Source organism: Poecilia reticulata, chromosome 12 (assembly GCF_904066995.2).
Source record: "Poecilia reticulata chromosome 12, P_reticulata-male-v2, whole genome shotgun sequence".
In the NCBI taxonomy this organism is placed as follows: domain Eukaryota; kingdom Metazoa; phylum Chordata; class Actinopteri; order Cyprinodontiformes; family Poeciliidae; genus Poecilia; species Poecilia reticulata.
In genome coordinates this window covers 9,752,070-9,769,734 of record NC_088841.1, presented here as the reverse complement: position 1 = coordinate 9,769,734, position 17,665 = coordinate 9,752,070, and the positions used below count along the sequence as shown (strand labels likewise).

The following is a 17,665-nucleotide window of genomic DNA, read 5'->3' as shown; positions in this document are numbered from 1 at the left end:
GACCGTTTAGCTTGGTCAGTTTTTAAAATTACAAACTCATGTTTCCCATTTTTTAGATCACACACTGGCTCAGATTAGCCTGTTTTCACATGTAGAAGATGTCAAAGAGTGCACAGGAAACAACCTTTTTGTTGACATATTTGTTTCTTTAGAGTTTGGCTTTTAGATGTTGCACATGTAACTGCTAATTGCAGTATTGAAATAGGGATCTCAAACTCTGATTGGCCTGCAGCTTTCTCCACTCCATGGACATTTATCCAAGGAATGTGTTTTTTTTTTTTTTGTTGGCATTAAAAAAACAGCTGATACAGAGCTGCAGATATCTTTGATTTGGCTTTTAGGTAATGTGAAAGTCTGGAATGAGCTGACAAGACAGTGAGAAAAGTATTGGAAAGCAGTGCACTGTAATCCCTGCTCCCCACACTCCTGCAGAGCAGGTCAGTTATAGATTATCTGTTTGGTCTTGAGAGAGAGAGAGTGAGTGAAAATGCAGATGAGAGGATGGATGGTGGTGAGAGAAAGAAAAAGACACAAGGCGTGGTAGAGAGGTGAGCAAACGTTTGAAGAGGCCCCTGTTCAGCCACGGACGTCTGCGCTCGAGGAAAATCGATCTTCTCCCTTCAGAGAAAGAAATTTATGAACCTGGAACATAAACGCAGTCATGTCCAATTAGCTGCTCTGAATTTACGAGTTGAGGCGAAGGGAGGAAGTAGGAGGAGGACGAGGTGATAAAGACCTCAGTTTAACCCAGTAAGGCGTGGAGCTGATCGTTGATCTCTGCTTTGCATCAACTCCCACCCTGCGCTTGGTCTCCTCTGTTGTGCTTCGGTCACACACACTTTGAAGACTCTTCTTTTGCCCAGGATACTGACAAGATACTACGTACAGGTCACTAATAATGTGTTTGAGAAAATAATTAGCTGAAAACCTTTAGCATAATCTCATTATCTCATTTGTTTTTGTTTGTTTTAACCTATAACGTATTTCAAGCTACCTACACATCATTCACAGTTTTTTTTGCTGAAATTGAACTAGTGGTTTAAAAACAATTAAATATCAAAAACAACAAATGTTATCGTCACCATTGCTTCAGCAGCTTCCACCATACTGATGCAGCTAAACTAGAGGTTCTAAAATAATGTCCAAAATTTTTGAATGAATAGGAAAAGACAAAAAAGCAATTTGTAATAAATATATATGACTTTACACTGTAAAATGCAAAAAAAAAAAAACAACAACCTTTAAATGCTGTAATAAATACATTTTTGATTTTCTTTCTCTCTAATACAGGAGAAGGAAGGAAGGTAACAATTTTGTGCTTTATGAATTTTATTTTTGGTTTTAGAGGAGCAGTGGTGTTGTATTGTTTGCATGTTCTTATTGCATTGCTGTGAAAATTGCCTTTCTTCCATCTCTCCAGTCAATTTTGCAGCATCTTCTCCCCTTTTTGGCGTCCCTGGTAAATAGGGAAGAGGATGCAAAAGGTAAACTTCAGGGAAAATGTAAATATTTAACAAAAATCACAGCAAAACATTCAAGAGACTTCCCACAGTTTAACTGGATTGCGGAGTGAACGCAGCAGTCTGGGAGTGAGACTCAAAGCTCTTTCTCCAAGCTGCAGGATTTCCTGGTAGTTTTAGAACAACGCTTTGCAAAACAGGAATCATCTTCTTGTTACAAAGTCGGCTCTATATGAGGTCAAGAGAAATACCTGATTGAAGGAAATATGTCGTACAATTATGGAAACAACAAATACCACCCTCATCAGCATTCCCATTAAATTCTCTTAAAATACATTCTGCAGAAAAATGCAATGCATACTTTTCACTTTTTTAAGTTCATTGGTGAGTCCAGGAATTCATAAAATTGTAATGTGAAAGATCCATTTCTCTTAGCCAGTCTTAAGACTCGAGAAAGAAAACTCATTCCTTTCAGGTAAAGCGGATGTATGTCGATCATCACCTAAACTCGCCCAAATCTACAGTTGATGCAACTTTTAAAAAAATCTTAAAACACCCTGATCTGTGTCAAACCAGGCTCATCTGGACAGGATGCAGATTGTAACAGAAATACACAAAACTCTGTTTTAGAGGACCTCAGAAAAAAATCCCCATAGTAACCATTTTTTATTGGCTACATATTAACCATGTCAATCCAACCCAGTGTAATTTCCCCATAATCCTCAGTGTGAAAGACTAGACTTAGAAAAACGGATGGATGGATGGATGAACATAAAAGATAGTTGGCCGTTCTATCATCAGCCAGCCTTAGTTTGGCTTTAAGCCTTTCTTTCCCTTTAAAAAGCCATAAGACTCGGCGCCCATTAGACTCGACCTCTAGTGTTACTACTGGAGGTTGTGGAGCCTGTTGTGAGTTTATTTATTTATTTATTTTTTTGCCTCCAGAGGAAGGAGGCAGTTAAAAGTGTGGAATGGTCCATCTCAGAAACGGTTGATCGACCGCAGAGCAGAGGAGGGAGACCTCCTGTTGGGTCAGAGTTGCATCAATACAGTCTGTCATCACAGGTTAGAGTGCACAAACACAGACCCTCCCCCTGCCCCTCCTCCAAGTTTCATCACTGCGAGCGCGAAGGCTGGCAGACTGTCATGCCTTTGACACGGCCGCCCTAATCTCTGTTGTACTGACTGCTCAGCCCTCCGTATCATCTAAATCCCCTCTATTCTCTCTTTAGACCTCTCTTCTCAAGCACATGTCCACAACCCAATTTACCCAAAGCACTGCTCGGTGAAAACTTGTGCAAAGAGCAAGAGGCACAGGAGCTAAAAGGCTGTGGCGACACAGACCAACACGGGCGAATCGAAGACGGAGAAAAGGGAATAAATGAAAAAAAAAGAACATATGGAGAAGAAAAAGACATTTTGGACAAAGTTCAGTGGAGCTAGATGGAAGGAGGGGAAAAAAGTGAACGATAGCTTGTGTCCCTGGTGAGCAACAGAGGAATGAACATAAGCTGCAGTGAAGAGACAGATAAAGCCCCATTAACTGATGCTTCCAGCTGCTTTTTTAGACTCTACCACCACATGACTCTTCCCCTTGATGTTTGTTTATCTTTCTTGTTATTTATCCCTATAATTGCTGCATTTCTGCTGTCTAAATCAGGCATTCTCGAATCATTAAGTACTCGGGGCAACATGACTAGAAAAAGACAGACTTCAGGGGGGGAGAGGATGGACTGAGAACCACATAGCAAGATGAGCTGGAAGGAAGAAAAAGTCCAAAGCACGATATCAGCAGAGCCTATTATTGCAGTTAACAGTGGGCTGTACTACATGTTTCTATTAACACTACATGTATTCAGACATACTTTCTTTCTTCGCAATTATTATTGTTCTTTTTTATTCAACACCAAATAAGAAGGAAGCCCCCATACATTACATGCGCCACACAACACAGCGTGTCATTAGATTACAGAGATTGAATAAATCGTATTCAGTGTAAAGCACAGCGCCCATTGGTTGCATCAAATGCACATGAAAAAAAATATACCCTTATTATTTTTTGTGAAACGGCGCACATTGGCGGTGTTAGCTAAGCTAACCTTGCTAAGTCAGCAATCCTTTGTAAACAGAAATGCTGCTCTTCTACAGTTTTTAGTAGCTCTTCTATCAGATCGTAAATACTTATATATATGTGTTTGTAATATCCCAATTAATTTGTTGCATATTTGCCCCGTGTTTTTGTGCCATTGAAATACACAACGTCCTTGAAAAATACCGTTCCCACTTCCCCTGCCTTACTAACTAGTTAAATTATATCATGTCTAATCTAATCTCAAAATAAGCCAGACTGTTTGATAAGTCAGAAATTTACCCAGCATGAGCCTGTCTGCTCTCACTTGCCATGTAAAGCGCACATGTGCATCACTGCAACAAAAACTTCACAATTACAACTTAAATGCCACATTAATAACCTAATAGTAACATTTCCTAATTCCAGGCAAAACTGTGCATCGCCTTACTTACCTGGGCATGTTGGTTTAAAATCTAAACTAATGACATTGTGAAAAAGTATCACACCTGGTGATGATGCAGCAGGACTCTGTGGATTCTCATCGTTTCCGTTTGGAGCGGGGTGCTGCCACTTTCACCCTCTGCTCTGCCTCTACAAAAGCCTCAAACTGAAGGCACAAATACAGCAAAAAAATGTCAGGAGCTTTGGTGGCTTCCTTTTTTCGCTGAAGTTTACTTTTATATTCAATGCCTCTTACCGAAGCACTGCGGCTGTTTCTTTGACAAACATGAAGCAAGGCTAACATTTCTCTTAGGCTAAAATAAGGCTTAATTCATGAGGAAGTTTTCTTTTTCGCTGCCTGGTCTGAGTGAAACAAAAATAAATAAAAAAAAGCCAACCTAAAGTATCAGGCCTGTTTGTTCGATTTTCCTTCCTGTAATGAGAGGTTTAGTCAGTAATAGCTATGGAGCACAAACGCGTGCAGCAGGTTATAGAGATGCCTTGGATGCGGTTTCCCTTTTACCATCATATAGTTTGCTTCTGTGGTATAATTGGGCTTTCTCTCCACTCGTTGTCTTCTTGTGGTGTGTTCGTTGTGTCACCCACACCCTCTACATGTGTGCTTGCATATGCATGCAAAAGACAAACAACATGGGAAACAGAAAAAAATTATAATAATAAAACAAACTGCTGCCAGTTTCACAGAGACTGCACAGAGCAGATTGATGAACAGAAGCACTGACCTGTAATTACCACAGCTAATTAAAACTCCCAATTTATGAGTGGGTTCTAATGTAAAGAAGAATGAATATTCCTTCTCTTCTGAAGAAAAAAAAACCTCTCCCCCATTTTCACTCCCTCTCCTCTTCCTTCATCTAATCTGCTCGCTCCCTCCTCCCCTGAGTAACTAAAAACAATTCTGATGGATCCAGCTGTCCCATCTTAACATCCTTCAGCTCATTGCTGCACTCCTGCTTTGATGACTTTGCAGCAACGGCCGACATCTTGCACATTAACATACGATTGTTCCCATGTATTATTTGTGCGCGGAGGGACTGGAAAGAGGGATGGGGAAAATCCCAGAGCAAGCTGTCAAATGCAAGAGTGAGAGCGGCGAGACGCATAACTCCGAGAGTCGGAGTGTCACATCAGTCATGCGGAAGGAGTGCGAGGCTGGAAGTACTTGTGGTCTTTATCGGTGGTACTGCGAGGTGGAGGTCAGAATATCAGGTCAAGGGGATAAACGCACCCGAGCGCGACTCAGACGTCTCTAATTATTCTGCCTTGCAAAATTATTCATCCCGCTTGAACTTTTTCACTTTTTGTCACATTTCAGCTCTGGATTCTCATGCATTTTGTGGGCTATGGAAGAAAACAGTGCGTAATTGAGAAGTGAGAGAAAATAACTTTTTTTTTTTTTCCACAAATAAATGTTTAACCCTGTAAGACCTAAGTTTCAAATGGATGTTTTTGCTTGTTTTAATTGTACGCAGTTCTTTGAATGTCCTGTGAGTAAATATATATTTGCCCATTTATTCATAACAACTGAGACTTTCAATATCTAGCAAGCAATTTTCGCAATTTGCAAAATTACCGTAGTAATCCGAGATTGGCTGAAAAGGTCAAAGTTTCCGCTTTTAGAAACTGTTGGAATTTTCCAGACAGAGCAAAGTGTGGTGGAATTACGATACTGCAGATTTGGCTGGATTCGTTCTGGAAGGGTTCAAAAGTGTCAGTGGATGTACATTCACATATTCGCCTTCCAATCAGCTCAGTGCAGCTTTCCAAAAAGGTTTAGTTTCTAATCTTGTCTGACCGGAGAACCTTTTTCCACAACATCGGGACATGGCACAACTTTGTTGTCTATTACAGAAAATCTTTTCATAAACATTAAAGGTGGTGACTATGACGTGACAAAATGTGAAAAAGTTCAGTGTGAATAAATTTCGCAAGGCGCAATAGATGACTTTAAGGAGACTGTAATCAAATATTGGACCCCATTGGCTTTTTATCAGCCTAAATAATCTTTAAAAACTTGTTCGAGTTTTAACGTCGTGCCTAAAGTGGGGCTCGTCATCTGTGTAATCGGCTGGACAGGCTAGTTCTCGTTGAATGAGAGCCGCCAAACACAAACTGCATCGCACAACACCTAGGAAAGATTATTTCTCCAGTATTGATTTAAGCTGCAACTCTTAGATCCTGCACTCAGCGGCGCTTCCACTTTCAAGATGAGACAGATGAGATTTATCAGCAGAGATGCAGGAGATGAAAAGCGGTGATATGTTCACGGCTGTCAGTCACTCAGTGCAGGCATTAGTCACAACGCGTCTGTTTTTGCCTGATCCGTTGCCTGTCATCTGCGCTCGCAAACAAATGCATCCCAAACGCATGGAGGAGAACCACACACACACGCACACACACACGCACGCACACCTGTCTCATTTGACACACATTCACTCTCTCAGAATGCTTTCTTCTTGAAAAAGAGATTTCCAATTTCAGTCTTCCCTAAGTGGACAGCTCTTGTCCTTCAGAATGCAGGCAGGAAATGAGGCTTTGTTGGTGGATGGATTCTCCGTGGCATGTCCTGTCAGAAGGAGATGGAGGGGGGATTCATTGGACCACCGTAAGCCTCGTGATCTGAGACACCAATTTTTCCGTCGACTGAGTTCTTGTTTTAAACTTCCCAAGTTTTGGTAATCGTTATTTTGCGCTTGTTGTTGCAAAATTAGGCCTCGGCTTGATGGGCTGCTCACCACGTCCGCCTTCGAAGGAAGAACGGAAATAATAAAAAAAATATGAAAGAGCACCGAAGATTAGCGCGAGGAGAGAAAACTGAAGCAGTCATCTCTCCTCGAATACAGAGGCCATTCTTTGAATATTTGATGCAGACGGATAGGTGTTCACTCCAGTGGAACAAACTGGATTGGAGTCCAGTCGCTCAACTGGAAAAGGCTGTAATTTCCAAGTCATACTTGCGGAGTGTCCTTAAGATCCTCATTTCCGTCGTGGCAGAAGTGTGGCGTGTGGATCAGCACACCTGGGCCCTGCCCTCTGCCAAGGTCAAGTGTGCATATGTGCATGCACTCGCAGCAGAACTCGGAGACATACCTGAGAATTTAATTTAATATGTATTTGGAAAATGATTAAATTGAGAAATGCTGTTCTTTTACGTTCTTATGCAAGAGAATACAACTGGTGGTTTAATTATGCAGCCTATGGGGTGGCAAATATTGATGAAACTACATTTTAAAGTGTTTTCTTACTTTTCGTGTCTTCCGGTCCTTTATTTTATTGCTTGTTCATCTTTAATATTTTTTCGTCTTGAGTGTTTGCTTACCAAATGTACTCATATGTAGATAATTTTGAAAGGAAAAACTATCATTAATGTTGGTCCTCCTGTAGCAGGTTAGTGTTGAGGATTAAATTATGAAACATTTAGCTTGTTATGTATTGATTTTCAAAGTTTGCACTCTGACCTGGACCAAATGTCAGGCTGTTCTGGACCCTGTCATTTTTAGTTCCCTCAGATACTGGGAATGCAGAAAATGAGCAAAATTCATTGTAATAGAAACAAAACAAAGATGATACTTTGTGGATTCGAAATAAAAAAAGGGATTTTGTACCATATCATGTTTGTAAAAAAAAAAACACACCTAGTTTATGAAGCCGGAGAACAACTTTTTGTAACTTCTAGTCATGTATGATCAAATAAAACAGCTTTGAAAACATTGTTTCAAGGCCAGCTGTAAACGAGGCACATTAAAACAGAGAAAAAGTTAACTAGGACGTTGCTTGCCGTCTCTGCAAGCACTCTTCCTTGTGCAAAGATTCTTAGCAGAAGTGAAACGCTCATTTATAGAAAAAAAGAAAAAACCTTCTGTTTTCACTTGTGTCATGTTGCACAGACCTTTAAAAATAACACCTCACCTATTGAAGTGAAGTGTTGGGAAATTTGTAGAAGCTTCTTCCAAACTAGTGAACCCTGGGACACTGCAGGGTGGAGGAGAAGGAAAAATATGAACTGCTTTCCAAAAAAAAACATCCTCAGAGTTTCTGCTGATGAATGATTAAGCTGGAACAGACCTGCACTATTATTGCGTAGCTGCACAAAAACATTAAATGTAAATAAATTTAACATTATATTAAATAGTGATATAACCCTATTGAACTGTTACATTTGTATATATATATATATATATATATATATATATATATATATATATATATATATATATATATATATATATATATATATATATATATATATATATATATATATATATATATATTTATTTATTTATTTATTTATTTTTTTTTTTACTTTAAATAATGTTTCTATTTAAAAACAAAATTGTGAGAAGAAGAATGTTAGCTGTAGATCTGAGTGTCTGGGTATCTTTCATTTGTACCTCTGCTGTTGTGGAAATTTTTTGAAAAGTTTGCAAAGTAAATGAATTGGCAGTGTTTACGTAAAAATGTCTCATAAAATTCCAGCATAAAGGTCAAATTATTTTTCTTCTAAGCCGTAAGGGAATGTAATAAAAGGAAAGTGCTGTTCGCTTTTGTGTTGTATGTCTTAGACCTCATGTGGAAATCACATCTGGACTGCTCACATTTTATCTCATACATGCAAAAATAGACAAAATCAGATACTGAAATACCAGCATACTGATTTACTGTTTACTGGTTTACATGTAAATGAGCAAAACCTGCAATCTTTGCAATCGATTAATAAAACAACTAATTGTGAGAAATTTTTATTTATTTTTTTACTTCATTTAGTGGGTGAAGTAAGAAAGGCTGCAAGTGAAATCAAACAACAGAATCAGATGGAGTGGCAGCTGTGTAAACTGAGAGAGCAAACATCAAAACAGGAAAAGGATGCTGCAGTTCTGTCGGTGACTTCTGAGGCAGAACCGAATATATTTGAGACTGAAAAGTGACAGTTAACACAATGAACCAAAACATCAAAGCAGAAAGTCTCGGGGCTCTGCCTAAGAGGTGTGCCGCATAAAATCTGTTATTTTTGCAGGTTTGTAGTTTTAACTGAGTAAACTGCTCAGATGTTTCCGCAAAGCTAGCTGCAGTCGGACAACCGATGCACTTCAATTTCAGGAATGTGTTCGGTTTCTGCACCGTCTGCCCTTAGCTGCCCCTGATTTACTTACATTCCTCTGCATAAACTTATTCTCTTAATTTCATCAACACGCTGGGTGAAATTACAATGTTTCGCCCTCCGCTACTATCAGTGGGTCACAGTCTATGTTCTCACATATGCGGACTGTTTTCTCTGATTCTTCTCCAAGGTGTAAGTGTAACCTCCACGCCTCCCAGTGCCTGCTGACTGAGGGGAACCTCCAGTGCCAGTGTGAACACAACACCACCGGGCAGGACTGCCAGCGATGCAAGAAGGGCTTCAAAGCCAAGTCCTGGAAAGCAGGTTCCTATCTGCCTGCACCAACTGGGACCCCCAACACCTGTACGTACCTGCTTCACGCATTGTGCTCATCCGAAGTAGGGTGGTCAGACGTTTGGGTCCACTCATCACGGGATAAAGCGTCAGACATTTTGGGCTATAAATCTTATAATTCATAGAAAGTTGCAGGTGAATTTTATGGTTTTTTTTAGTGGCTATCAAACTCCTGAAACAAGCCTGGGGGAATATTTTTCCACTCTTCATGGTTATGATCAGAAGGTTTATGATCTCAATTCACAAACTTTCAACAGAAGTTTAAAATGTTGTTTAGTTGCTAATTAGAACCTGATTAGTTTTGTTTGCCCTTTTGGAAGACACAAATGTATCCAAATGTAGGTGTTCATGCTAGGTAAAGTTAGAGAATGTAGAGATATTTTTTTTTATTATTCATTCTGCCCATTAATCCTGCATTACTCTCTGTGAAAAAGTCACACAGTATTTTGCTACCACTACCAAGCTTGATCATTAATGCAATCTTCCTAAATGTGTTAGAATGAACTTGATTCGGCTAAAAATTATTCTCGTCTGTGTAGCCAAACAGCTCAACTTTTTTCTCATCTGATATTTGAGCTTTTTTTCCCCAGGATGCATTTTGCTCATCCATTTAGAAAGTTGTCAATTCAACATGATTTGGGTGGAGAGGCTTCCTTGTTGGTCGTCTTGCTCTCACTCCATGACGATCTAAATCTCACTTCACCACAACTCTGGTTGTTCCAGCATGAGATCTCCTCGAGCCGCAGCGTTTCCTGGGTTGTTTGTGAACATCGAAACAATTTCCTTCCGTCTGAAGGAAATCGTTGACAGCTCAGGTGTTCGTCAAGACCCAGAAAAGTGGTGACACATTTGAAAAACTCAACTCCTGTATGAATATTTGAACTGATGATCTTAGAATTGGAATTTTATTGATCTGCAGTTCTCCTCACATCTCACATAATTTCTTTGATTTTCTCATTATAGGAGAATTGGTCAGCGCTGCCAAAAATATTTTTTTGATGTTGGTAAAGAGAAACTGCCAGCTGCACTCAGTTGTGGTCATTAATAAGAAGCTAGTCCTTGGCTTTTTCAATGCGAAATATATTTTTGAAATCTTTGAGACTCTCGATTTTCAGGAATTCAGACTTGTTGGGGGAAAAACAGTTCAGATGAATCTTGAAAGGACAAAATGATATGGCGTGCATATCCCTGATGAGTGTGTGCAAACTCCTGACTTCAATTACGACAGACACAGATAGGTTCTGACAATAACATGATAAATGTGTAAATACTCTAACGTGTAAAAAAGTAAAATAAGAAAGACGTTTTACAAAATTAATTTTTACATTTATAGTTGCTGTTTACATTTATATCTGCTGTACAAGCTAGCATTAGCATTACTTCACAGCTAAAGGAAGCTAGAAACATAATGATTAAAATCTCCCAAACATTGCAGGACTGTTTGGGTTTTGATTTTTACTGCAATGTGACAATCGTTTAGGTCAGACATTTTTCTAATAATTCCTAAAATTACAACTGATATGATTCATTTTTATGGCTGCAATAAGCAACAGTTATAGATGTACCATTTGCTAACTACAGCATACTTTTCTGAAAAAGCCCCAAAGCACGATTCAAACCGATTTCTGAAGTTCAAATGGTTGAACTTTGTTGCACTCTGTTAAGCCTTCATGTTATTCGGTTCATGTCTTGCTCTCTCACTGGCAGAATGAACCAGAAACAAATGGTGGTTAAATTACTTCAAAGTCAAGACCATGAACTTTGTTTCCAAGGGCTGCAGTCTGTCTCACTGTAGTACAATCGATGCATTAATTGCATCATAACAAGCATAATTCATAACAAGAATAATTCTTATCTAAGAAGAGTTGACATTCATTAGTTTTATCTCATAAAAGATTTTGAATTACTTTTTTTTGCTCCATATTGTACTGATGAATGTACAGTAGGCGTCACTGTGACTCTCAGCTCCTGAATGAAAAGTAGAACCAGAAGAACAGGCTGAAAAGAAAGGAAAGATTACGAGGACACTAAGCTCTTTGGAGTTTCTGTGACCTGCTTGCAGAGAGCAGATCAGGGATGTGCAGCAGCACAGTGGTGTGTGAGGAGGAAATCCTTTTGGAGAGAGTAACCAGGCACAGCAGCTAGCTATGATAAAATAATAATCTAGGGCAGCCCCTCCCCACTTTTCTGCTTTTACACTGCCACACTCTTTATGCAATAAGAGAAACACCAGTGGAGATGCACACACACTTTTACATGCACCCACACTGCAGAAAGTTGTCAGTTTTCTACCCCCCCAACCCCCCATCCCACTCTGCTGTTGTTTCCAACTCACTTATATTAGTGCTGACACACACCTTAAGACCTCACCCCTGGCCTTTTAAAACTCTTGGATCCCATTAGTGGCATTTAAAAATTTAAATGTTTGCAGCTTCCGCTTGGTTGCAATAGAAAGCAAAATGTCCATAGCTTTGAAAAAGCCATAATCCATTAAACATCGCAAGACTAAATCTAAATTTAGTTGAAAAATAAGCTTTATTTGGGGGAAAAAAGCAAATAAGAAAGACACTTAACTGGGGAGAACGAACATATGAATCTGGAAAAGAGGAAAATATGGGATCAGGGGAAGACGGTTCAGATCCTGTAATTACTCCGGGATGGTGAGAGGTTGGTCTTCTGCAACCCTTATTTTTCTTAGCAGCTTTTTCCCCCACCTGAGTCTGATAAATGAGCCAGAGTCGAGTCTTTAGGCAAATTGAATGCATAAATAAACACGTTCTCATCTCTGCTTCCTTTTCTTATTCTCTTTCAGGTACAATTGCTGGTTCCCCCTCCGGTTCTAGTAAGTAATAATGCAAAGCAAAGCAGAAGATGTGCTACTCATTTCTGCCTCTCTTCCCCACTCGCTTCTTATCCCTTTTCTGTTGCACTGAAATTTTGAAGTTAACCATCTTTTTTTTTTTTTACATCTGTATCCCTGCTAAACTCCACCTCTCTCCCCTGTGATGTTCAGCTGGCTCTCTCCAGTCGCTCATTTCTTTTTTTTTTTCTTCCCCCCCACCACATCTCTACACTTGGTGAGCCCTTGGAGCTTCATTATTAATAGATCTCTCTGTCGCCACATCCTTTCATCACAGAACATCACACTAACCTGCACAGAAGGAATTCTTCCACATATCTGCTTTTTATATTTAGACTAATGACAGTTTGCCGCTGATGGATTGAAGGAAGGAGGAATGAGTGGGGGTGGGAGGGCGCGGGGGGGGGGATTGTGCATATGTTGGTGCATGGAGCAGCAAAACAGCCGGGAGAGAACAGAGGGAGCAATTGGAGATAAGGATGTGGGCATATGTTAGTTTGTTGTAATGCAGTGTGATTCAGGGTGAGGAGCGAGGGAAGGCAGGAATAAAAGGGAATTTGATTAGGGATTCTCTCTATGGAGAGGCCCTCAGCCTCCGAGCTGTTAGACAGAAATGATCGGCAAAGTGGCAACTTCTACCCTGACAGCACTGGGCTTTCCTCCACATGCCCCGACAGTAAGAGACGAGTGGATGCAAGGGCAAACTTAGCAACTGGACTGGGCTGCAGAGTGAGAGCTACTCCAACTCGACCTCCTTTGACAATCAAGAGTGGTTTATTTGAGCAAATAATGGCTATGGTTAAATATTCTAGATGACTGTGTGGTGTTAGCTGTGGAGGACCGATTTCAAACTCATTTTTAATTTAATGGTATGGAGACTTTCAAATGGGATTTTTTTTTTTCTATTTTTGAAAAGGTTCTGTCTCTGGGATTGCAATACCTGTGTTCCACCAGTAGGTGTATGGAACGTTGGTGTTGATCACATTGAAGGAGATCCTGAATCAAGTTGTTTTTTGTTTTTTGTTTTACATAATTTTTTATTTTCCTCTCAGCCAATAACTTTTTCAACTTACTAACCTCATTATGAGTTTAATGAGTCAACAACAGTGTTTTGGGGATTCTAGTGTAGAAAGTGAGAGTCGACTCTCAAGATGTCATCATTTTCATTTTTAATAATCACAGGATATTCAATTCACATGAATACATCGCAGACAGTTTTTAAAAAATATATTTGCCATTCGTCCCCAAAACGTCCGGTGAGAACAGAGTAAAACGTCTCTGTTTTGCAAATTATCCCCATCGCTGCGGGACAGATCCGGCATTTGTCAATGCATCGTTTAATTTGTTCGAGTTTGTAAAGTAAAAAAATAAGAAAAAAATCACCTCTTTACCTTCACACTGTATGTTTTTTTTTCCTGCAAATGAAGACAGGAAAGAGGGTGAGGATGACGTTGAAGCTGAAACTGAAGCAACGTTCATCTCCGAAGCTGAACGGTCGCCGGCCGTTACACACGAGCCTTTAAGTTCTCCTTTGGAAGGTGCGAAACGTAGTTTAGCCATAGATAGAGGAACCGAGTAGCTTTTCCTTTTTACTGTAAAAACAAGTAGTGGAAGCCTAACCCCATAATGTCACTTCAGTCCTGTCTAGTGTACACCAGCAGACATGTAGTTCTAGTTACACCAACAGTTGCACACACTGCAGAAAGAAAAAAAAATGTGTCTTTGTTATTTAGTCCTAAAACAGCAAACCTACCTTTGCATGAAGGTCACACCAACAGAAGCCAAATGCTTTTGTGATTTTGCAACAATAAAATGCTTAAGGCTATTTTTTTCCTTTTTAGCTCCCTTGTCTTTAAGATTCTGACACTTACTTCACCAATATTTCTTAAAGGAGTGCTTCAGTATTTTGGGAAGCATTCGTCTCTCTGTCAGAGAGCTGGAATAGATGATTGACAGCGCTCTCATGTCTGTTTCTCAGATATGATGCAGCAGACAGCAGCTGTTTAGCTCATCCAGAGACTGAAAACAACAGAAAGCAACAACCCTGGCCTACAAGACAATGATACACCTTAAGTTAACCTTTCCTTGTTTTGCAGTCAATCTGAAACGTATTATGGAAACGACGAGGACGTGCTTGTTGGCTTGGCACTGCCACAGCTTGGAGAAATTGTTGACTGCACAACAACTCCTAGGAGTATAGTTTGTAGAGATTTCATTCGAGATCATTGGAGTAAGTTAAAACTGAGCTCCAGAGGTTTTAAATTTCAGTCCTTGGTCATACTTGTTGATTAGCTTACAAAGAAATATGTTCTCAATTTTGTACAAGTGACAGTGCCAGAAGTTTGAAAACACTCATGGCCATACATGTCATATTTTTTCTCAAGGTGAAATTATTACACCATGATTTTATGAACAAGAACTGACTTCATACATTTGAGTTTGTGAAGTCTCTCCAATCAACACAGGGTCATAATTTATGGATGCCAGCTAGAATCTACTCCCATCCTATTAGTCTTTGGTTTATTGCAACTTGGGAAGTTGCAGAGAAACCCCTATTTTTTGTAGCCATCATAATTCTCTCTTAACAGACATGGTAGTGTTCCTTTAAATTATTTGGCTTCCTGGAACAGACCTGGCTTTCAAGAATAGTCCATAAATTCACTTGTTTTCCCGTTTGGCGCTTTCCAGGGATAACATGTTAATCTGCTTTATCAATTCCTAAACCAGCTTTGATGTGTGTTCGGGTACATGGTCCTGTTGGATCACCCAATATCACCAGAACTGTCACACACACACGCCCACACACACACACAGACGAAAAGGAATTGCTTTGGATGCTCCAAAACAATCCAAGCAAATCAGAGATTCAATCCTAACTAAGATGTTGGAGCACCTTTCTTGTTGGGGGATGAAAAAGTGGCAAACTTATGGAATAAAAATCATCACACAAGACTTGAATCTTCTCTGCTCCAATCAGACCAACCGGGAGGAGATTTATTCAGCACGTCTACGTAAACATTACAAATTCCACAATTACAGCAAATCTTCCACAAAGCTCAAACTCTTTAATGGTTACATGACCTTTTACAGGACTTCATACCTATTGGGGTCCATCCACAGCCGGGATATTTCAAAGCCGACTGTAACAGCTTACAGCTCTTTAAGAGTTTCTGTCTCCGAAATTCACTCTGATGACTTTAAGCTGTGATGAGTGAAAACATAAGGAGGCAAATTGATTATGTGGACTGATTAATTTTTAACTGGCTAGTTACCTGAGACATCAAGATATACACAGTAACATTTCCTTTTTACTACATTTTAATATATGCAGTAAATTGTAACAATCTGCTGATTTAAGTTTGGGAGTAGGTAAAAAAAAATATGCGTGGGTAGGTTTTCCAAAGTGGAAAACTGAATTTCTTCTTCTGAAGTTTCTCTTTATTTAGTCCTGATAGTGCAGCAGAGTCTAAGGAGCCTCTTCTAGTGTCTGCATACACAAAAACAACGCCCAGAAGGAAGCCAGCTATTGAAAATTAAGACTTTTTTTCTGTCCAACATATCTGACCACCTCAATAAGTGACATGATTTTTTCTTCTTCTGGATGTTTAAATGATGCAGTCACATTGCAGCAGGAACTTCCTACACATCTGTGACAAATCCAATGTGCGCCCCTGTGGACGTGCTTATAGACTCTGACAGTCGGGGTGTTTGTGTCAGTGTAGGAATCATACATAATTCATCCTCCAACTTACTGGAGGTCTTAGGCTGAACATTGACCGTTTCTCAGGCTATTTATATCCCTGACATTAATGTTGGATGTGGATTGTCCTGTCTTGAAAGCTGGGTTGTCAAAGTGTTGTGGATATTCAGACTTTATTTGTTCTGACTGACTGATCTGAAACAACCCCCGGAGAGACGGGGAAAGTTTCTGTCAGCTGCCTCGATGTACAGTAAAGTGGTCTTTAAAGCCCTTAAAGCCCAGCTTGCCTTCATTCTAAATTAAAACCTGCCATCTTGGTAAGCAGCTGCACCTTTAAGGCCGTGCCAAAACGGAAGTCAAAACGTGGGATGCGCTTGGATTTTCACGTCATCTGACTTTTTCTGGTCTTGAAGGAATCCATTAAGCGTGGGCATTTTGAACAACGCAGCAGTTTTTGTTGTTTGGCTGACATCAGGAGGAAACTCAAAAGAGCTCAATGATTAGCAATGACTCAGGAGATTCTGACAGGAGCTTCGACTGAGGGGCTCGAGAGCCTTTGAAAGTTCATCATGAAGGGCGTCGGCTAACGATAACGTGCACGGTTCAGTTAAACTCGAGCGAAACAGGAACATTGTCTGATCTTAAACTGCCTACAGAGTGTTTCCTTTTTAGTTGTATGTTTTTGCTGTACCTTTGCAACCTTAATTCAAATATCACATATTGATTTAATGATTCAGCACCTTTCTGTGTGGAGATTGCATGTACTGTGTGCTGTGCATGCATGGGTTTTTGATGGCTTTCTCTCACAGTCAAAAACGTGAATGTTAGTTTAAGGAGCCTCTCTAGTTGCCCCTTATAGAAAACTTATGAAAACTAAAGTTTGTATTTGTATTCAGACCCCTTTACTTTGATATGCCTAAATAAAATCCAAGGCATTCTGTTAGTTTCGATGTGCGGTGCCATGTAGAAGCTCTGCAAACATGGGGGAAAAGGTAGGAAATTTAGAGTTTTCAGACAAAATACTGTTTTGGACAGAACAGCTCCTGCATGAAACATTGTGGTGGCAGCATGATGCTGAGGGATTTTCTTCAACTGGGATAGCAAAAAGCCAGAGGACGTGTTTCATGACCCCAAACTTACGGCTGCAGCTGCATTTAGGCCGAAGCATGTTAGTTTTCAGTCAAAGTTAAGCTCCAAGTCCAACTGAGAATCTGGAAGATCTGGAAACTGATGTTCACAGGCACTCCCAGTTTGACTCAGGTTGTGTAACAGACAAAAAAGACATATTTAAAAATATGGATATGTATGCTCAGAGAGTAAAAAAAAAAAAAAAAAGGGAAGTTGATTCTAGAAACATACATGCTACTAAATGACTGTATTTAATATAAGTAGCTCAAAGGGTTTGGCTGTCCTTCTGGGACACCATAATGAAAAATCCTATCCAACAGCAACTGCTGCCTTTAAAAAAATCTTAGGCTTAGAGGAGTGTATTTAGGTTTTAGCCTGACCCTGTTGTATGTAAACCCTGTTTTTGTGTGTAGGTGTGCGTGCATGTGAGAGAGGGTGTGTGTGTGTGTGTGTGTGTGTGTGTGTGTGTGTGTGTGTGTGTGTGTGTGTGTGTGTGTGTGTGTGTGTGTGTGTGCGTGCGTGTGTGTGTGTG

General features: G+C 39.9%; 1 protein-coding gene across 5 annotated transcripts in view; it reads left to right on the top strand.

The window, feature by feature from the left end:
• ntng2b (netrin g2b) overlaps nt 1-17,665 on the top strand; it is an 88,375-nt gene that overhangs the window by 41,448 nt on the left and 29,262 nt on the right. For all 5 annotated transcript variants that reach the window (XR_014090087.1, XM_081613300.1, XM_081613297.1 and 2 more), the window contains exons 4-6: nt 9,282-9,454; nt 12,258-12,287; nt 13,733-13,843. Coding sequence is in view for 4 of the 5 variants with exons in the window: in XM_081613300.1 (XP_081469426.1) it covers nt 9,282-9,454; nt 12,258-12,287; nt 13,733-13,843 (314 nt within the window). In the remaining variant the exon portion in view is untranslated. The remainder of the gene's footprint in view (nt 1-9,281; nt 9,455-12,257; nt 12,288-13,732; nt 13,844-17,665) is intronic.